General features: G+C 37.0%; 1 protein-coding gene across 21 annotated transcripts in view; it reads right to left on the reverse strand.

Annotated features, from left to right (window-relative positions):
- MYO3B (myosin IIIB) overlaps positions 1–22645 on the reverse strand; it is a 252842-nt gene that overhangs the window by 106145 nt on the left and 124052 nt on the right. For 20 of the 21 annotated variants that reach the window (XR_001862401.1, XR_001862400.1, XR_001862399.1 and 17 more), the window contains 7 exons: positions 19889–19968; positions 16848–16868; positions 15772–15849; positions 13720–13925; positions 4292–4403; positions 3056–3218; positions 2278–2358 (listed from right to left, as the gene is read on the reverse strand). Coding sequence is in view for 17 of the 21 variants with exons in the window: in XM_017735716.1 (XP_017591205.1) it covers positions 2278–2358; positions 3056–3218; positions 4292–4403; positions 13720–13925; positions 15772–15849; positions 16848–16868; positions 19889–19968 (741 nt within the window). In the remaining 4 variants the exon portion in view is untranslated. The remainder of the gene's footprint in view (positions 1–2277; positions 2359–3055; positions 3219–4291; positions 4404–13719; positions 13926–15771; positions 15850–16847; positions 16869–19888; positions 19969–22645) is intronic. The other variant, XM_017735718.1, reaches the window with a different exon arrangement.

A 22645-nucleotide genomic window follows, 5' to 3' on the forward strand; every position in this document is an offset into this window, starting at 1 on the left:
GGAAAACAAATTTCAATATGTGCTGTTCTGTAGAAACATGTAAGCCAAATGCTTCCTAAATTCCAAGGCCTGCTTGAGCGGGGCAGGGGGGAGGGAAAAGAGAGGGAAGTACATAGAGTTTAATTATATGGTTTTCCTAATGTGGGTGACGAATGCAAACAATTTATCTCACTGCCTGAAATGGCTGATTTAAAAAAAAATACAAAGGTGATCATACTCCATTTTACTAGAAAGCTGCCTTGAACTACCTTCACACTGTAAGATGTGCAGTGAAGGGAGAGATTTAGAGTAGCTTTTGTCTCCGTGTCACTAGGCACTTGGACTGTGTAATGTAATGTAAACAACACAAAGACTGTCAGTGTATTTTAAAACCTGGAAAATGGCCATGATTAGCAAGCATAAGCTTTGATTTGAAACACAGAATAATTAGCACATTGAGAAGAGAAAACCTACACATGAAATATTTTCAAATAAGAAGTCCTAGATATAGGTTTCCAAAGGTAAACAGAAAAGTGTTGAGGATTATTATTACTATATTATTATTAGTCCCATTCTACTAGAGTACCAAAGACAGGAGGAGTAGCCAGCCTAATTAATACTAAGGTTTACTGTGTCACCCTTAACCCTGTAGTCCTAATGTTTATCCACCCAGGCTGATCACTGTAACAGTCAAGTGCCAGGTTACAAAGGAAAACACTGTGTGTGTTGGAGGGAAGAGTACTAACAACATTCCTCCAGCATTAGGTCCAGAGGGCTCAACAGTGTCCAAATTCACTCCCACTGCCTCTGCTGTGCCATGCTCTACACAGCATCTAAAAGATGTCAGGAAACAACAGAGCTCTGAATCTCTCCCATGTGTGCTAACAGCAGAATAGATCAGTAGCTTTCTCTAAAGAGGTAAAAATCTGTCGGGATAAAACTCTAAGGCAGAACGTCCCCTGCAGTCTCCAAGTGATAATGCTACACACAAGCTTCCTACTGCACCTGAGATAACTCTCACCTTAAGGAGCTGATAATAGTGAGACTGTCATGGGTTAAGTTTCCTTTCTTCAGCAAAAGGCTGTTGTAATCAAAGACCAGGTATGTATATACCTTTAAAGGTAGCAAATACTCCAGGAAATAGTGGCAGGGGGATATGTTAAGACCTACTCTCTGTGCTATCATGAAAACAACCGAAAATGACAACACAAAGGAGAGGAAGAATGGGAGAGAGTACTTGTGCAATCCTTCAGTGCTTGGTGCTAACGGGAGAAAAATTTCTTCCATTTATTAAAATATACAGCATTTAACCCTAGAGCTTCATGATTTTACATAACAGTATGCATGCAAAGCTACAAATTATTATTTGATCCTACTGATATTCTGTTCCTTTCTGTAACTAAAATGGTATTCTGTTTTCTGTTGAAAGTCAGAGCGATGCTTAATTTCAGAGTAGCAAACTTAGACAACATGAATGAATTTACTGGGAATGGTTTGAGAACAAGTAAAAGAATATCACAACAGATATTTTTCATTCTGATTTCAGACTATAAGATACAGAACAAGGGGTGACAAATATTAAGGAATTGTAGCAGGGGAAGCTGGTAGAGGCGGTATCTTGGTTTATCTGTAAACACATTTTCTACAACTCATTTTTTATCAGTCACAGTCTTTGAACCTGGAGTTGGACAGAGAAGGTGTACTGCACTGCATCATACAGAGGTTGCTTCATTATTGGCAGCATCTGAAAACGCCATTGAGTTCACAGCATTCACAGCACTGGTTCTTAGATTTCTGTGCCATATGGTACTCTGCTCTCTACTAGAGACCTACGAAGCCCTATGGGCCTGTTCCTCCAATAATCTCTTTAAAGTTTATTCAAATTCATATTGATATGGCTGCATAGGAGTCTGGCAGAGTGTCAAAAGATTGGTCAAAGCTGGTAAACCCAGCAAGCAGTCAAAACAAAAACCTGGCAGCCTGCCATGATCAGTGCTCAACACAAAGACAGAGAAATGCATGTCCAGTGTCTCCCATCCACAGTTTTAGCCAAGAATTAACTTAACAGCTTTTAATTATTATATTTTGCTTTCAGAGAAGTGCTTATAAAAGGTCCAAAGTGCCTGATACCTGTCACGGATGTCATTTGACACTGAAGCAAAAATAATCAGAAATAATGTTTTTGATAGCTTTTGTTTGGACTTTACTGTTTTGGGGTTTTTTGGCTATAAACACTGACACACACAAAATCACCCACAGAAAAATAGGTGTTGGCAACTGAAATACTGTTTTAATTACCTGCTTGAATATGTATAGCAGCATCAGTTCTTCTGTTCCTTATTTCCTTATACTTCCTGCGAGCTTCATATCCTCTCCAGGCTAAAAATACAAAACCATGTGCTGGAAATCACATCTATTTAAGGAAGTGCTACAGAGTCTACAGAGTCAGAGATGTGCTGAAACTTTCATTTCTCCTGCCATAACTACTTCAGCCCCCACCCCCAATAGCTCTTCCCCACCCACCCACATGTTGAACTCTGGGTTCATGACTGCAATATTCACATCCTCACAACTTCAAACACCACTTCACTCATTCAAATTTTAATTGTTGCCATGTGCTCACTGATGTCCTAACCCAAAAGACAAAGGTGCGTGATCATTCTTGCTCACACAGTTCCCCAAATCACTACAAGGAAACCTGCTAAATTACTGATAATCAGCCTCTCAGGCCCATCTTATGATGTATGTCTGGAATTCTGATATACGGGCAGGGACATGTGCTACTGCATTTCAATTATGTGCTGCATGTTATTATAGACATACCTAACAATATTTTCATTTTGTGCACAGGCATCACATTCAAAATGCTAAAATATTTAAATAAAGACATTATCAAATACTAAGATGACACTTTGGAAGTAAATCAGTAATATCTGCATCAATGAGCTGAAGAGAAAACACCTCCAGTCATTCAGATTTCATAATAAACCATAATGAATGAATAAACAATGTACATGCAATTTAAGTGATTGAAAATACAAAGACACTCAGTGAAATAGGGAATATGAGCATTTACCTGACTGTATAGTAATAGCACTATTTTCTCTTTTATCTTTGACTTTCTTGTACCTCCTTGCTCCGAGCCATCCCTTGATATAGGCTTGCATGACCACCACCCTTCCTATAACTTCTCGCAGGAACAAATTTAACTGCTCTATATGGTAATACTTTAGAAAAACCTGTAACGGAACAACAACAAAACAAAAAAATCTGTATTACAATCAGTATTATAACCTCTTGTATTCTGCCTTTTCATTAGTCTTACAGCAGCCTATTCAAGAGTATCATTGCTGAGAAAACTAGAAAAATACTTGATTGTAGATATCATAATCTTGTGAATTAACTATAAGCTCTCAGTGTGCTTCTGGAACTTTGATCCACTGATTATAATCATCCCATTGCTAACTCTGACATTAACTTAGTTGGTTAGAACATGTTGCTAATAACACCAAGGTTGGGGTTCAATCCCTGTATGGCCCATTCACTTAGGAGTTGGACTTGATGATCCTTGTGAGTCCCCTCCAACTCAGAATAGTCTGTGATTCTGTGAAAATGAATCCCATATTAACCCCCTTTACAAAGCAAATTGGACGGTGGGATATTTTCAACAATTCTGAAAGACAACCTTTCTTGTCAGCGGAAAGACAAATCCTAGGTTGAATTTGGTTTTAGACATAATATTATCTAAAAGCATTCTCCCTCAGGAGGCAAATGCTATGGGTGCTCACATACATTTTATCTGGGTCTTGGGCAAGAAAATTCTTGCTGGTTTTCTTTTGTGTAATGTAAAACAACTCAAAGTACTGTGCAACATCCTTTCTAAAGAAGTCTTCACTCCATTTTAAACCATCAACAAAGGCTTTTGACAGAGCGAGAAGGAGCTTACCTGAAACTCCATGAATGGATAATGGTACCAACCAGGCTCACAGGATGGGCCAAATTGTGACATTTCAGCCATGTCATTATTAAGAGCATGGGGAACTTCAGGTAGTCACTGCAACAGCAGGAACTGACAGATGCAGTGTCCTTATCACGGCAGCCACAAGCTGAATGCACTTTCGGGAGGTACCCAATGCACCCCCTCCTCTTGCAGCACTAACTCAGCTGACTTGGGAGGGCACCTCCATAACCTGGGAAGCTAACTGGAGCCAATTCCTTGCTCTTTTGTTCATTCATATAGTACTTTTTGAACCACTATTAGGCATGATTTGTAGAAGTATACTATCCTTGAGAAAATGTTAGCACCCTCTACCTTGGTTTTCCCAAGAATCCAGTTGTCTAGTTTAGATTTCTCCAAAATGGCAAGACAGTTTTCTCTGCTACCAAGGGGAGTCTCGTGTGCCTTGAACGCAAGGTAGTAATACCTGTAGAATGACAAAGAAAGAATTGAATTGACAATCAATATGTATTTCCACTGTTTTTCTCTATCTCTGAGCTTTATCTCTATAATTAATAGGTCAAATTCTCCCATAAATCATGACACAGATGTCATGAACAGATATTTGAACATATAAATGATTAGGATAAACAATTAACTGGAATGATTTTATTTTATAAATTTTATAAGTCTGGAGCAGACCCATACTTAAACAAATTGTCTTTTATTTTGTCCATGTTCCCTTGCAAAGAACAGCTCCTAACACTTACATTAAATAACATATTGCTAATGAAAAAGGAATGCAAACATGTTTCAACTGAATTAAGAACCAATCCCTTCCTACCTGTAAAGCCATTATGCATTAATGAAGACTGGTTTTGCAGTATTTAAGCAAACCTACTTGCAATTCTGTTAAGTAATAGCAAGAACATGTGCCAGTTAGTTTATAAATTTAAGGTTATTTTAGCACAAGTACACTGTTAGATGGTAGCAACTGTCACCTCAGCTCTCATTTACTAACTGCCATGTGTTGTCTTGGTATTAAGTTATACTTCTAAAAGTGCTGCTCTTACATTGTGATTGAGAGGAAGCGGCAGGTTGAGCAAACCACTGTACTAATTATTAGCATGGGGAAGCAAACCATCAGATATTCTTCAAAACATGAAGAAAAGAACGTGATCAGTGAATCTCAAAGACAGATTCCTCTGTAGCCACATAGAGTCAAGAAAATACCCCAACTTATACTGAAGAAAACATGGAGAAGCAATTAGAAAATTTAGAATTCTGCAAGACTTTCCTTTTTTTTTTTTAAATCAGGAGAATATGATTTTTAAATATCCAGTTAATCTCTAGATATTAGCTCCAGTTGTCACAAGAAAGAAAAAAGAACCACTAAAATAGTCAACAATGATCAAACAGGAACAAAATGACATCTGAAGTGAGAAGCACTGGAATAAGTTCTGGACCAGACACAGATATTCACCAACTGGAGACATTGCTGACTGAATAATGATAGGAGATTATGTATTACTGAGTTATTTTTAATGCAGTGACTTTCTCAACAATGTGATACTGCAAATTCTTTAGCCCAGTCTTTCAAAACACCAACTCATGCCTTTTAGTAGGTTTGAAGACACACCGTGTATTTAAAAGAAAAAAGTACATTTCCTCCACCTTATTACTGAAGTTAATTATGTCAGTTTTTACAAAACAAACTGCACTGAGTTGCACTAAAGAAACTCAGATTTAAAATATAGGTATCACAAATGATTTGTGACAGCATACAATTTCAACAGGTAGTTGACAGAGACATGGGGGAAGTTACACTAATAGTAAATTGCTGTTCAGATAGGTTAGTTACATATATATGGAAGGCAGGAAGGCAGGCAGGCAGGAAGGAAGGAAGGAAGGAAGGAAGAATTCAAATGAGTGACACTGGTTGTTCATGTATCTTTTAAGGTATGTTATTGATGGGAATTTTAAAACCACAAAACAGTTTTTAGATAGCACTGATGCAATAAAATATTCAAGGGAAATCTCATAATTTTTTAATCTATCTCATCATTGACATTCCACTTACTGAAAAATTGACTTATTTGTGACAAATATCTGAGTAAAAAGTATTTTGAGCTGTGTGGTTTACCTGCCTGACTGTACCATTTTGTTTATGACAAACAAGTCAAGTGTAGTATTATTTATCAAGTGTAGTACCCTCTCCAACAGCTTCTCTTTCATGATCTAGAATGTAGTTGCCTTGGTGCTCCGAAAAAACCCATAAATAAAACAATGGTTATTTTTTATAAAAAATCCTACTTTAACCAATGTTTTTATAAATTTAAATTTATCTATAGTCTAAGAAAGCAAGCTATTCAGAACAACAAGAACTTTACAAAGCATAGGAATACCTACAGTTTCTGTATGTAAACATATTGTCTCCCAATATTTATTAAAAACTTCCTCTAAATGGCGATTTTCCAAACATTTTGATTGAACTAACCAATGCACGGAAGACACCTGTACCCAGTTAAATATACTTACTGTTGCTTTTTTTTTGTGTCTTTAAATCACAGAATATTATGAATTGGAAGGGACCCACAGGGATCATCAAGTCCAACTTGTGGCCTTGCACAGGACATCCCCAAGAGTCAGACCATGTGCCCAAAACCATTGGCAAATACTTCCTGAACTCTGTCCAGTTTGGTGCTGTGACTACTTTCATGGGGAGCCTCTTCCAGTGCCCAGCCACCCTCTGGGTAAAGAACCTTTTCTTGATATCCAACCTAAACCTCCCCTGACACAACTTTAGGCCATTCCCTCATCAAAAGTAAGGCAAAAATTACTGTACTCATCAGAAATAAGGACTACCAATATGAGACTGGCTATTTATTTTTGATTATTTCTTCTCCAGAACTCCTTTTGTAGTGTGCATTCTGCACTGTAAAAGGTCTCTAGATTTGTGTTCCAAAGCTCAAATCCATGTGTTTTGTGGGTATATTCAAGTAAACACTTTGGTTTAGTTTTCATGACTGAATCACTTAACTACAGATGCCCAAGTAGTTTGACATGATGTGCTCAGGATAATTGTACGGCAGCACAGCATGTGCCACACAGAGTCATCCAATTGTTCTATCTAATTTTAAATCTTTGTACAGCAATGGACCCTATGGAAAATTTTGGAGGAAGGTAAAATGTTCCACCTTAATGTATCTGGTGAAATCATAAAAACATTGTACATGGTGAAATGGTAGAGAATATGCCTGAAAACAAGCTTTAGGGTATATACAACTACAACTGTTCATTTTGATTTACTGGTCTAATTTCATGTCTGTCCTACTTATGTAAATCTATTGTGCAGACATAGGTCACAGAGTTACCTCTACTTGCGACGCATCACCAAAAAACCTGAAACTTATTTTCTGAAAAGTAGGGCTAGAAATCACATTTTCTTTCATATGAGATAAAAATTTCACAACTCTACCCTTTTATTTCCATATTTGCACTTGTTATTTCAGCATGAAATGTGGCAGTCAGGAATATTTCAGTGTTCTTCTACATTAAAACAATACTTCTATTGCTATTTTTAAAAATATAGTTTATGGTGCTTCCTGTGCTATTTCATAAACATGCACATATTTGTGCAAAAGTATATTATTTTCCTGGGTTATACATCCTGCTTGAAAATTTCCTACACATGGCACACATTCATCTACATGTTTCCTAAAAATACTTGACTAATCACATTTCAGTAGCAGTAAGACTAAGTAAGAGAAAAGTAATTTCCCCTCAGAAGAACCGATTTCTCAAACCTGATGAAAGTCTGGAATTCTGTATTTCTTAACTAGTGGTTTTTACTCTGCAATACATACTATCCTTCATGGATGTGAATACTATTTCAGAAAAAAATACATTAAAATGGGGATTAACTGTACTTACTAGTCATTAGAAATAAACCAACATTTTTTAGAAGTTGAATTTAACCTCAGACTGCAAAGCTAGGACATGGAGAAGTACGGTTAAATGCTAAAGACATCAAAGTATCCTAAGATACGGAAAACTTCAGAGAGATGCTATACATTAACTATCTGTTTAGAGACCAGGCATCTTAGTGTTGGTGGTTTCAGATTAAATAGACTGATTGTAAACAAATGGTTCAATTTCCCACCCCTCCCTAAAGGCTAAACGCTTGAACTATTCAATAAAATGCATTTAAACAGCACCATTAACTACTATACCAGTGTCTCTTACTGAAGTTCCCTTCACATTCCAGAGTTAAAGGCTGCATCAATTCTACATAACTAACTCAAAACAGTAATGGTTAACCCTTTTTCTCTTTAAAACAAATCTTTGTACTAAAATATAATGGCCTGAGGTGGATAATGATAATGATACGTGAAAAGCATGAGGTGCAAAATCCCTTTCTAGCCAGACCACAAGCAATAGTAGGAAGATTCTCAACATCACAAAACCATTTGTTCCTTCTCAGCCCTGGAACTGGAAAGTTTTAAAAAATTACACTTTTTTAAGGACTAGAAGAGTTGTAAAATAACTTCTAAAAATCTGTAACTTGTATTGGTTGTATTTCACCTCTTTCAGAAACTTTCAAATCTGAATTCACAAAAATAATTACATTTGACTCTATATTAAGAGTATAAATTAAAAAAAGTAAATAAAAATTATACAACATCTAACATACTCTTGAAACTCAGTAACAGATACCTAGCACTTACACTGTAAATCATCAGACAAATATAGAATCACAGAAATACTCTCAGAAAAGCACAATTTGGTCCAGTCTGCATATATTATCCATAAGCAGCTAGCAGACTTTCCACTCCTAAACTTTTCCTATCATCTCCATCCTGCAACCATTTACCAGTGTTCTGTGAATGAGAAAAGTCTAGGAAGTGTATATGGAAGGTACAGTGGTTTGCCATATTTTAAGTGTATGGGAACATTCTACAGATCTGGTGAAATCTTAAAACCACTGAAACAAATAAACATTTCCATGGATAACAGTAAAATCAAGGTATCATGCAATGTTAAAATTTTATTTCCAGAAATCACTTATGAACTCTGGTATAGTGCAGGTTTACTGTTAAAAGTAGGCTTGCATTAAAAATGCATCATTTAAAAAGAAAGAATTCTTTCTATATAGCAAATCTCTTGACTTCTAATTTAATTCAGTGCTTCCCTGATTTTGCATAATAAGCAAGTGTATCACAACTGAATTAAAAAGAAGAAAGCTCTTACTAGGTTATATGTTTTACAGGATTTTGTAATGCTTGACCAGTTTTTATTCTTAGCTCCACTCAATGCAAAATGTGACGTATTAAGGTCAATGAGGCTTTATATGATCATGAGAAATGTAACACTGGTGGTTCAGAAACTGTGTATACCAGGTGTACTAACAGTGACCTTATGCAAATTTGCCCTGTGAGATTGAAAAAGCAGAACCAGCCTCACTGGGATCACTGTTACAGTAATAGCACTGGTATTGCCATGAGTGCATGATCTGAGTAACATCATCTGACTACTGTGGAATAGGTGATGCTTATAGTAAAAGTTTATCCCGCATCTTAATGCAGTACAAGAAACTGTAATGCCTACCATAAACAGGCAGGGAAGAAAAAAGACAATCCTTAAATGAAACTTATGTAAAAGTTCCCAACACATTCCTATGAGCCTGTGAGTTGTTACAAGTATGACAGCATTTAGTACCATTAGCCTACCAAGTCCCTTATCCTTCAACTCACTGTACAGTATATGCCCATCAAAGAAGGGTATGTGGTGAGGACACACCTGCATACCACATCATGTCACGTGAAGCTCCAAGGGCCCAGGCACTCAGCAAGTGTTCCATCCAGTGGGACCTTCAGTGCAGGTCCCCACTAGAAAGCACACCTCCCTTACCTGGCATGCAGTGCATGGTCATCGCGTGACCCCACATTCCAGGCACACCTGGTTGACTGATCGAGTTAATAACCTGCATCTAAAATCTGAGATTCCAGCCTGAAAGGGGGGCCATGTTGCTTCACAGCAAACCTAAGACAGATGCATGATGTCATGGGATGCAAGACAGGGTGAAGGGAGACAAACTGTCTAAGACCTGGCAGGGATACAGTGTTTACGGGGACTGCAGATTACATTTTCCCACTTTAACTAAAAGAATATGTATATTTAGATACATAAAACAGATGATAACACATGTGGCTGAAGAAACATTGTGTGAATGAGTCCTCTCCTCACCATCTGTTTTTTAACCCAATAAACTACATCCAGGTTTGCAAATAATCTGCTCTACATGAAAACAGAAGACAGTAAAGAGTAACATTAGACAGAGCTTTATCTTTTGTTTACCTCCCACCTGATAAACTCTGAATGGGTCTGTTCCCTGCCTTTGATTGTTTTGTCCTCATATTTCCTGCTAAGAGTTTACAAAACAGCATTATTGAACAGGCAGATAAGAAGCACACCTATTTGTTTAATAACATCAAGGGAGAAAAAATGCTGGCTCATCCATTTTGTTGTTCAGTTGCTCAAAAGGATCAAAATACCAATTAACTTGCTGGCTTAAAAAATCTTTGATATCCTTACATTTACTGACATTTTGAAACTCTGCTTCATACTTGCCTAATGTCTTTTTGATTATGAACAAAGAAGTGCCAATCTGTTTAGCATTTGACCTGTTTTCTCAAACATTTTTATGTATTCAACTACTTAGCTCCTAAAAACACTTGACTAGTCGTAGCTGTAGGTTGAAGAAAAATGTTTCTTGTTTCACTGATAGCTTTTTAAAGCATTGTTTGATTTCATTTGCAAGCGCAAAAGAGAATAGAATTTTTTTTTAAATAAAGCATGAGCTGAACAAAGGAGCAAGAACATCCCCTTTCCTGCCCCCACTTATATTCTGAACGCAAAGAATTCTTCTTTGCTGTTATGGAAATTGCTAAATCTACTCCCCTCTCCTTTCCTTTTTGAGTTGACTTTCTTTCCTTAACAAATTACATCAAGTTAGACTAAAAACTTGGGGAGTAATTGACAAGATGTTAACCACAACTTGCTCTTATCTGCAGGAATGGAAAATTACAGTCAGTGCTGTTTTTATGACCATTACTTTTCAAGTTTGTACTCAAATTCAGCGTATTTTTGAACAAAAAGGATCTCCTGATAAGAGAAGGCTTAATTTCCTCTCAATTTACACTAATTTCCATGGAGCTAATCTTAGTTCACTTACGTGTAAATTGAATAAAACTTAAGGTTAATAATTCTGCTTTCAGCCTCTTCAGGATGTTGCAAAGATATGTTTATGATCACAAAAATTAATCTGTTAAATGTGCTTTAGAATGGTGTGACCTTACTAAAATTAGTCATATAACACAAAAAAAAGTCAGTAAAGATCATGTCTGAAAATTAAATTGCCTTGATGGACAAACAAACACATTAGTTATCCTTCCTGGGTTATATAATCTGTAGTGTTTTCCTATTACATATTCATTTGGTGTACTAATATATTATAAATCAGAAAAGTTAACAATTTTTCAGAATTAATTGATTAAGCTCTGGTTTATCATTCAAGATGTCTAAATGCATGGACTGCAGATTTCCAAGCCCAAGGGACTGGTTTACAAGCATAAACCTATGCCATCTCTGCATTTTAGAAAGGACTGTGAAACTGTTTTCCCTTTAGCATCATATTACAGAATCATAGAATATGCTGAGTTGGAAGGGACCCACAAGGATCATAAGGTCCAGCTCATGGCCCTCCTGAGCACCATCCCCAAGAGTCACACCATGTGCCTGAGAGCATTGTCCAAGTGCTTCTTGAACTCGGTCAGGCTTGGTGCTGTGACCACTTCCATGGGGAGCTTGTCCCAGTACCTGACCACCCTTTGGGTAAAGAACCTTTTCCTGGTACCCACCTTCAACTTCCCCCGGCACAACTTCAGGCCGTTCCCTCGGGTCCTGTCACTGGTCACCACAGAGAAGAGATCAGTGCTGCTCCTCCTCTTCCCCTCACAAGGAAGCTGTAACTGCAGTGAGGTCTCCCCTCGGTCTCCTCTTCTCCAGGCTGAAAGACCAAGCGGCCTCAGCCGCTCCTCATACGGCTCCCCCTCAAGGCCCTTCACCATCTTCGTTGTGATTCTTTGGACGCTTCTCTATAGTTTATTACCTTACACTGTGGTACCCAAAAGTGCCCCCAGCACTCGAGGTGAGGCCGCCCCAGTGCAGAGCAGAGCAGGACAACCCCTCCCTTGCCTGGCTGGCGATGCTGTGCCTGGTGCCCCCAGGACACGGCTGACCCTCCTGGCTGCCAGGGCACTGCTGACTCATGTCCAACTCACCACTGACCAGGACCCCCAGGTCCCTCTCTGTGGCACTGCTCTCCAGCATTCCCCATACATTCTGTCTGTACATGCAGGGGTGCCCAATCCCAGGTGCAGAACCTGGCACTTCCCTTGCTGAACTTTACACGGTTGGTGGCTGCCCAGCCCTCTAATCTGCTGAGGTCTCTCTGCAGGGTCTCCCTGCCTTTGAGGGAGTCAACAGCTCCTCCCAGTTTTGCATCATCTGTGAACTTGCTTAGTATCACTTCCAGCCTGCATCCAAGCCATTTATGAGGACGTTGAGGAGCACAGGGCTGAGGATGGAACCCTGTGGAACCCTATTAGTGACTGGACACCAGTCTGAGGTCACCCCATTCATTATAACCTTTTGTGCCCAAATTGTGAACCAGTTACTCACCCACTGCATGACATGTTTATCCAGCTGTGTGCTGGACATTTTGTCCAGAAGGATACTGTGAGAGACAGTATCAACAACTTCACTGAAATCCAAAAAGATTACATCAACTGGCTTCCCTTGGTCAGGTAGGTGGGTTACTTTGTCATAAAAGGAAATCAGGTTTGATAAGCAGGACTTTCCTCTCATGAAGCTGTGCTGGCTGTGACCAATGACTGCATTGTCTTTCAGGTGTTTTTCAGTACATTCCAGAATAATCTTGTCCCTAACTTTACCAGGCACTGAAGTGAGACTAATGACTTGCTTTCAGTAGATTCATTAATTCTATATTGTCTGGATGAGCCACCTCCAGTTCAAAAAATATCACAACATGGTTGCTTTAACTATTCACTACTTGTTTGTACTATTACCTAAATGGTTAATGGTAGTGCTTCTGCTCATTGTTGAATTACCAATCCTACACACTGAAAACCAGTAAATACTACACAAGCCCACATTTAAAATATAGAGAAAACCATAATTATCATATAGTCATATTGCCATCATAAAGATGATAGCATTTCCTGAATCAGATTTATAACTTTTTAAGATTGAGAATATGTATTAAAGCCAGTAAGAGTAGCTATGAGAAGGGTTAGGGTGAACAGAGATCTGATTGTAATTCATGACATCTATAGATAAATGACTCTGCAAAGCTAAATCTGAAGCTTTTATATCAGTTCATTCTTAAACATGTGCACATTCTTCATATGATGGCTGAAGGTTACTGACCTTCCAAAATCCTTGAATTATCTGAGGAGGATGCATAATTTCCACTTGTTGCCTCTAAAGAGGGAACTACGGGGACAGGCTTGCTACTTGTGTTCTCTCTTGGTTTCACACTGACTGGTCTCCATTAGAGATCAGATATTGTCTGTAGTTTTTATCTCTGGAAGTCTCTGCCCTCATTAGAGATTCAGACCACACACCTATGAACAATGTTTGTAGGACTTTCTGTACCTAAAGATAGTATATACCTTACTGAATGGAATATTAGCAAAACAGCCCTATTACACAAGTCTTACCTTTTTACAAACTCTTCAAAAAGGATGCGATGAGAATACCCTTTCTGACGTATTTTGACAGTTTCCAGAATTCCAGTATATCGTAGCTGCAGCAGAACTCTCTCATGAGAAAACATCAGTGCTTCACGATCATCATTAGGTTTAATGCAGCGGATAAAGTGAGGCTGTCCAACAACCATTTTGGATAAAAGATCCATGAGGGAATACTAGTGAGGAAAATTAAAAAGATGCACACACTTGACAAAAAACTGCAATGTAAATACTTAAGCAGGAGATACATATTTGTAAACAGTTTGTAATGCTTGATTATATTTTAATCTGTAATGTTAATCTCCATTGCCTTTTTATTAATTTTTAAGATTTCAGCTGAAATGTGGAACCTATTAAAAATTTTTAGTTGGAAAAAAAAATTTAAATATTCTGAATCTTCTTACACCTTTCTCTTCATATCTCCTTTTATCACATTTCCATAGTTGAGCAAGGTCCATTAAAAAAAAAAAAAAGTCCTAACTATAGTTCTACTGTAGACAGATTTGACTGATCAAACATCCCCAATAGAAACACAAACTTTACTGTGAAACAATTACTGAAATTCACAGCAAATCATGGGGAAAAGGTTGCAAGAAGTCGTAAGTTCAGTGCTCTGTCCACAGAGAACACTAGATGTATCTTTCACATTTCAAGTACATCTCTGTTACATTCACTTTTCACTGAGAATATAAACTGCACAGTCTCCCCAGAAATCTGTTGAACTGCTATATTATTATGACTATTCATAAAGTTCTTAGCATCTAACATAAATCTTCCCACTGAAATGTAGGTCCATTACTTTGTTTCCTATCCACCCTGGATACAGAAAACAATTTACTCCATTGCATTTTAAACTAAAATGAAAAATGTTTGATCAGATCATATGTATCTTTTTTTCCATTGACTCCTCCAAATACTGGTACTTCTGCTCTATACTCACATCATTAAGCTGTTGTATGATAAGTATGTGTTACCAACTATGTTCAATCTCATATACCCATATGTGTGTCAAAACCACGTACAATTCTAAGCTGATTATCATCACCTTGCTGCAGGTTGCATGTGTATTATGGTGTACTTCCACATTCACTCCCCCATTACTTTTTTTTTCCTTTTTACAGTTCCTACTGAGCTGGCATTTGTGTGCAAGAACACTCTAAGTGCACACCTGCATGACAAGTCTGAATGTGTGTCCTTGTACTCTCCGCACTGGGGCAACATCTCAGTATACACCAGCTTCCTCTATGCCCTTCCTTACACTATTTTACAAAACAAATTGAACAGGTACTCCTACATAGCAGGAAGCTTTGACTCACACTGGCTAGCACAACTTCGTGAACTTCCCTATTCTGATGGCACAAGTGCAGCCCAAGAGCCAGCTGCTGAAAACTTTTCCACTTTGCAATGACTGCAAGAAAAAACCAGTAACCAAGAGTCTTGGACAATGCTGCACTGCTTGGATTAGCACTTTCTTAACTCCCAAGCTTCCAGTTCCAACGTTCTCGATGCCCTTTCCTTGCCTGTTTGATTTAAACACACATGCAGAATATGCATTACCTCTGACAGGATTGCTACCAATAAAACGTCAATCCGTATGATTTATAACAGCACTTCCAAAAGATGGATTTACTTATTAGCACAAATGAAAAATCTTAATCTTTAAAGGTATGTATGCCTCAGCTTGCGAAAAAATATGAAGACCTTAGTGATAACATCTATTTTATTTGCACAAAATTAGTGTTCTGTTTATAACAAGACCTGTTCTAGACCTCTAGCATTGTAGATGGAAAATAGTCTAGGATCTAGATTCTGTTACCAACATACTCTGTGAAATTGTAAAAATACAAGTATGAGAAAACAAAGAGATAAGAAGCAAAAAGAAGTTTATGAATCTACAAAAGCCTCGTGACAGAATAAAAAAATTCTCCTATATTTCTCTTTGATCTAACAACCCCACAAATATTTTAGCTATATCTATTGTTCTTATTATCAAAATGCTTCTTTTCATTTTAATTTTTGTACCCTAAAATAGGAAGCCATAGTTTGCCGCTTCATGTTAGTTGTTTCCTCAGGATGCCGCATAACTTCCATTGTGTCAACCTGGAAGACAAAACTCTGATGTTAGGATTGTTCCAGAAACACTGCAGACCCACCCCACCTTGCCCATGAAAGCTGGGTTCAGTTTTTGTTACAGTCATTCCTTCAGGCGTGAGTACTTCAGAATAGTTTGTGAGAGATAGCAAGGCCAGCTTCCAACAGATACAGGACACACACTGATTTTGGAGAGATGTGTAAGCATTCTGAATTTTTTTTGATAGTGCAAGAGCGCTCCAGACTTATGACAGTATAACACTCAGCCAATGAAACAGCTGTCAGGTTGCAATACCTTAGGAACTGATTTCTAAAAAGTTTTCCTATTATTGCCACTACAATGAACTCCAACAGGCCAGGAAATAAATTGAACAGCCTCATTTTGCTCACATATGGAAAAATTATTGTAGGATAATGAGTGGCAAACAAAGTCGGTAGTCTCACAACGTATAAGTCTGCTCCTTTCTCCTGCTATGGTTACTATTAATTATTTTGTATTGCCATTTTGATGCCAAGAATTTCAGCAATCCTGTTGAACTGCCATAGCCTACCACTTTTTCAGCATTGCAGGAGAGTTATTTTTAGAGGACATACATGGACAATGAACATACTGCTCCTTGCAGGTTTTAGTTATATTGTTAGTACAGCTGTTGTTATCAAAATGAAACCAGAATTTATGAATGAGTGTAACTGTGGTTACCCATAACAAGCAGATTGTGTTGCTGCATTACAGCTCAACAAAATTAAAGAAAATTAACCAGCATCCTGTTTTCATGGAGCATTAACAGCATTTTAGCATTCACTTGCTTTGTGGCAGTTTACCATCTGCTCTGACCAGGTGGCATTTGTATAAACCAGATAATGCTCTTGTCAGCACCTGTGCTACACTTCCCAGACTTTGCTCCATACAATCACTTCCAACACTCACTGACTTAAGAACACACTTCTGAACACTAAAATAATTGCTGAAAGATTACAGTTCTCAAGAAAGTAACTAAGCCTCTTACCTTCAGGAGATATTTAGGAGACTGCATGCAAAATATAAAGGAAATGAAGCACTAAGTAATAATAGATCAAAAAAATGGATTTCATGTTGGGGAAGAAATCAAAAGAAAACTAGTGAGGTCAAGATTCAGAACACAGATGGCACCAATGCAGACAGAGCTCAATAAAGGTGACCATAAAAATTTTAGTATGCTTTTGTAATCTGTGATGTTCTGGCCCAGAGTGGTATACATGCATTGGTACACATCTCAAACAAACACACGAAAAAAAGAAATAAAAAATAATAAAAAAAGAGAGATGCAGTTTGTTAACAGAACACTCTATAATATATTCCAGGAAAAACGCCTTATCAGCCCAGGTAACATCAAACATCTTATGAAGTTATCTGACAAAGTAAATATCAATGACCTAATCAAAACAGCAGGCATGTCCATGGGGAAGGATATGGGAATATTTCAAGATTATCTTGGCAAGACACCTAGTTTCTGAGGATTGTTATCTAAATCTCTAGTAAATGTCAGGTAGAAGACAAAAGCCGTAACAGCGAACACTGACAGTAAGTTCAGAATAACTGGTATATTTAATACTAAAAGACACACAATTTAATTATAAATGACATCAAATCAAGAACAAAAGCAAATAGTTTGAGGACTGATCTGAGCCCAAATGCCAATGAATTTGAGGTTCTAAATAGGAGTCTTCTGTGTCTAGAAAAGCAGAGACACAGTGATATTGTTGTTGGAGATTGAGCACTCACAACCTCTCATATCTCAAATATCTGCTGGTCAATAAAGGGCGTGTCATCTCCTTTTTACAGCTACTTATTTCCACCAGACCTGTAGAATCTTACCATCTTGGGACTGCCACAGTATCAAACAGGGTTTACAACAGGCTGCTGAATTCAAAAGAGTTTTCTTTTAGTTTGAGTTTTTTTCATGGGGGGAAAGGGAATGAATGCACAGAAAGACTCACAGAGGAGATGTAAAACACTTTTTCTCAGAAAACTAGGCTAAAAGCAGTATTGTTAGATTTCTTTTCCTATGAATGAAGTTGTAAATTCAGATCTGTGCAATATGTAAGAACTAGAATTAGTTTCCAAATCTTTTTGACAAGAAATATTTGAAGTTTTCATTAGAAAAATTCTGATAGACCCTGCAGCTAGGGTGATTTTCTTGTAAGACTTTTTAGAAGTTTTGTCTCTCATAAATTTACAACATCGCTTGTCTATGAAGCCACAAAATGTTATAGTAGGGCAACAACCTCATGTACAACAGACAAAAGTCTTTCTCACAACTGGCTTGCTAGAAAATGACCGAACATAATAAGAATGTCATGATATAAGAATAAGAATGCCATGATATCTTGTATTTTAAATCACTAGCTACTCTTTTTAAACAAAAATGAAGATATTTCAACTGTTAAGTCACACTTTTACATGACAGCTGTAGTGATTTACAATGTGAATTTATATAATTACAACTGTAATGGAAAACAGCCTGACCTACAAAAGTCAAACTGTTTCATCACTAAAAAGATCATTTCTAATAGTTTTGAAACAATATTAAAAGAACAATTTATGACATCATGTCGCCTTATGAAGTCACTCAAAATGATGACTTTCCACATATTGACCTGCTGCTGGCATGGTATGAAATACTGTAAAAACAAAAATATGTTAAGCAAAAAACCCTCTTAAATTAAATAATGATAAAAAATTTCCAAACTTCCAAACAAAATCATTACATTTGGATTTTTTAAAACAAATTTTAAAATAATTTAAAATACGTTTCCTGAAGTTCTTTTAATTAGGTGCTTTATAAAAGTCTAAGAAATAGTGATTTATCTAGAAAGTATTTAAATTAACATTTTCTGAATAGTGTTGCACTTACACGTCTTTTCTTTCAGCTCCTTTTAAAATGTACTCCTTTTAAAGAGTACTTATTAACTTATTCTGTTTGCTAAAGAAAAAAAAATGCTGTATCAATAAAATGCGTGCTTAGAAAGCTTGGGCTGAATACAGCTGGATGTGGAAGAAAATGTGTATGTAACACAAGAAAATTGGAAAGGCCAGCCTTCAGCACCAAAAGTATTTACACCAGACAGGAAATAATAGTCTGAAATCCACATCTGTATTTGCAGGTACAGTGAAGGATACAGACATCTGGATGACATAAATAACCACACTGATGTTTGAGCATGAGCTCCAAATACCAGAAGATAATAAGAAGAAATAGAAAACCCAGAACATAAAATTTTGTAGACTTTCGAACAGTTGCTGTTACCACACTTGTTTTTAAAATTTATTACTGTTTGCTTTGAAGGCAAAAAACCCAAAACCCCAAACCTTAAATACGCTAATTCTAACAAGCACTACTTAGGAAGTAGGGAAGGGGTGTTCATGCCATCAGCTTCAAGGGACAAGAGGCTTCCTCACAAATTAAGTGTACTCAGTTGTAATCCTACTAATTGCCATAAAATTATCCCATCTTGCAGTTAGGCCACATACTTTCATGGCAAAATTCAGCAGCATTTAAATTCTACAGTTCTTTTTAGAGAATAGTGATTTTGATGAGTCATTCTTTTCCAGTTATCTACCAGTCACAAATATTTCCTGTTTTTTCACTTCAAAGTTAAATAAAAAAAAAATAGATTTTTTTTTTTGTAAATTTTATTTTGCCTTTTATACTGTTAAATACACTATTGAAATTTTACCAAGTAAGACCTCTTTCTAGGTCAAAATTGTCAGAGGAAAACCTTGACCCCATTGAAACAAAGAGGACTATTGACATCAATGTAACTGAGATTTCAGTCCAAAGGTTTAAAGATTAATCAGTAGTAAATTGATTCTTCACTGAATTCTGTAATAAGTTCATCATTAAAACTGGAAACCATACTCCAAGACAAGGTGTATGTTACTGATAGTAAAAGAAGGCTCTTACTTGGTAAGAACCTTGCTATATACCCACATCAGCTAAGTATTGTGTACACAGTCTCATTAATATCTTATAAACAACTGCCTGTCTTCAAAGGGAACACTACTAACCTTGATACGCCCAGCACTGAGCTGCGGAGGCAAAGACCGAGATGCTGCTGTCACTCTGGCTCTTGCTTGTGCCAAATTACCTGTTCAAAAAGAAAGAAATTTATACTGCACAAACTATTCAAAAAGCTTAGAAGGGAAAAATTTGTATGGTGTAAAATCAGTCTGTACAATAGTACTAAAAATAGCAGACACCATCACACTTCTTCCACACCCCTCTCATTACCAATTGTGCCTGCAGAGCATTCAGCACGGGCATGACAGAGTGCAGTGTTGATTTAGAGGGGAGGAAAAAGTCAGTGATAAGGTGGTATGCCACTGACCTTAGCTACTGAGCTGATGAAAACAACGACAGCACAGAGGCATACAGCTCAATCACTAGTAATCAATTTCTCTGTGACCCATTGAGAGATTTCAGAGAGCAAAAAGACTACAGAAACAATCCTGTTTCTATGAAATCATGTGGATACTCAAGCATTAAGACAGTATCTTAAACTCAAAAACTAATGAGAGAGATGAGAAAATGATAAGACTGCATCATTTTTTGAACTTTTGACATACAATCCTCAATCTTATAGTAACTCAGGGTTTTTAAAGACTGACTCAATTTCGCAGGCAAAAATACATTGTGGTGTCAAGCAAAAGACTGGTGCCTTTTTTAAAATGTAAAGTATGATGTGTCCTAAACTTTTTCTTCTGTACTTGTAGAAAGCCAAAGTCATCACAAAATAGCTTTTCAAAATAAAGGCTAGGAGAAGAGAGAGGAAGTGATATCGGACTTGCATATGCAAGACACTCTGTATATTTCAAGTTTTAGCAAGTCTAGCACAAGATGTCCAAATGTTTTCTCTGGCTATATCTTCAGAGGCTAAACTGTGATTAATAGCATTGAAAGAACCCTTTGAAGCAGGATTGGTGACATCAAAGCCCTAATCCATGGGTGGCAGGATTTTTATAATGAGTGGGAAGCATTTTAACACATTTCAAAGGATTTACAGCATGAATAAACAATAGGCCTCTGCAGATGTACCACACACCTTTCAGAACCAGAACACATAAATAAGTGTCTATTTTAATTTAAATGTAAATAAAGTGTTAACACTTCTTTCAGATGCTAAATGACTTGTTTGCATCAACTCCAATGTTTAGCTGTTTGCTTTACAGAAAGGGAATAACTCTAAACAGTCTTCAGAGTTTTGCTAAACTATGTATTACATAACTAGTAAGGAGGCATGATTGGAAAAACGAAAACCAAGAACATGAAATCGCTGGTAAAGAAAACCAATCACTGGTAATAATTCCCTAAGAGAGCAGAGAAAACCCAGTGTCCACTGTAACACTGAAAGGAACTTTTGCTCTTACCTTCCTCTGAAAAAGAAAAATACGAAACCCCTGAAAACAATCTGTGGGCCAGCACTCAAACACAGCTTTCTTCATTTGAACATTGTGAATTAATTTAAAGAAGTATTTATCTTTTAAGCTGCTGGCACTGGTATTGACACAATGCTGCAAAACTGGCATGTCATTTGCAGATCTAACATCATATGTTACCTGACAGTCTAAATCACGGTCCAGAACAAGCAGTTTCCACTATTCTGGAAACTGCTTTGGCTGTTATACTGTGTGTGTTAATGAGAACCACAAGTGTTTGGGAAATCTTGAATATCTATGTACATACATGGCACATATTGTAAATACATGTATCTCTCCAAGTTAAAACGAGGACTTTAATGAACAAGTAGATGGTGAAATAATTTTTCTCCTAGTTGCAATTTTGCTATTTTTGTATGTTAGAAATTACTCTTATGGGCCTTTTTTGGCTAAAATAGCTTGGAAAGGTTGGTTTTGGCTAGGTTTCAGATTAGCAAGTCTAAAGCTTGAAAGCCTTGCACTGAAGAACTGGCAACACAACATGTGATAAAAGAGGGGAGTTGGGAGAAGAAATGACTTTGAATCAGACCGTTTAAAATTACTAAAATTTTGTTGTATTTTTTAACAACTTAAAAAACTGTAATAATCAAATAAAATTTAGAATGGTTCTACAGCTGCTCAAGGTTCACCACACTCACTGCTGGCATTAGGTTTCTAGGGTTCATCATTAATACCCTGGAGGTTTCCTTTAGTTTTCACGCAAAACTAAAACTAAACATTTCTGATCTGGTAAGCCAAGCAAATAAACAAACCTTTCCATTAATCAAAAATCTTTAATGATTTCACAAACAAAAAAACCACCAAGGTGTTCAGGTCCCACTTAAAAAAAGAAACACTTTACCTATCATGCCTTTGTTCAGCAATTACTTCCTTCTAGGAATGGATTCTTACCAGAGCTTATTTCATGTGTCAGATGAATTCCTATGTAATTACTTGTAGCGTTAGATTGAATCCATGGAAAAAATATTACTAGGATTTTCTTTTTCAGCTGAAACACAAAATGATGCTTCAACAAAAGTTTCTGAATTACTCATCTCATGTAGCTCATGCTGAGGAAAAATAACTATCAATCTTTAACATGTCTCAGCCATTAAAATTAATGAACAGAATAAATGTGGTTTGAAAGTTAGTCTATGTAATAAGGAATGTTTCACCCAGGGTTAGCATGGTGTTCACAGGCAGTAAAATTTGGTACCTATCCCTGCATTTGATTTTCATTTACAAGGTAACTTACACCTTAACACATCAAAAATAATTAAATGTTATTCCACTTTGTGAAAAGCATCAATATTTGAAGAACAAATGCTTTCAGATAATAACATCACCAGC

The sequence above is a fragment of the Corvus brachyrhynchos genome, unplaced genomic scaffold, assembly GCF_000691975.1.
Source record: "Corvus brachyrhynchos isolate BGI_N302 unplaced genomic scaffold, ASM69197v1 scaffold255, whole genome shotgun sequence".
Taxonomy (NCBI): Eukaryota; Metazoa; Chordata; class Aves; order Passeriformes; family Corvidae; genus Corvus; species Corvus brachyrhynchos.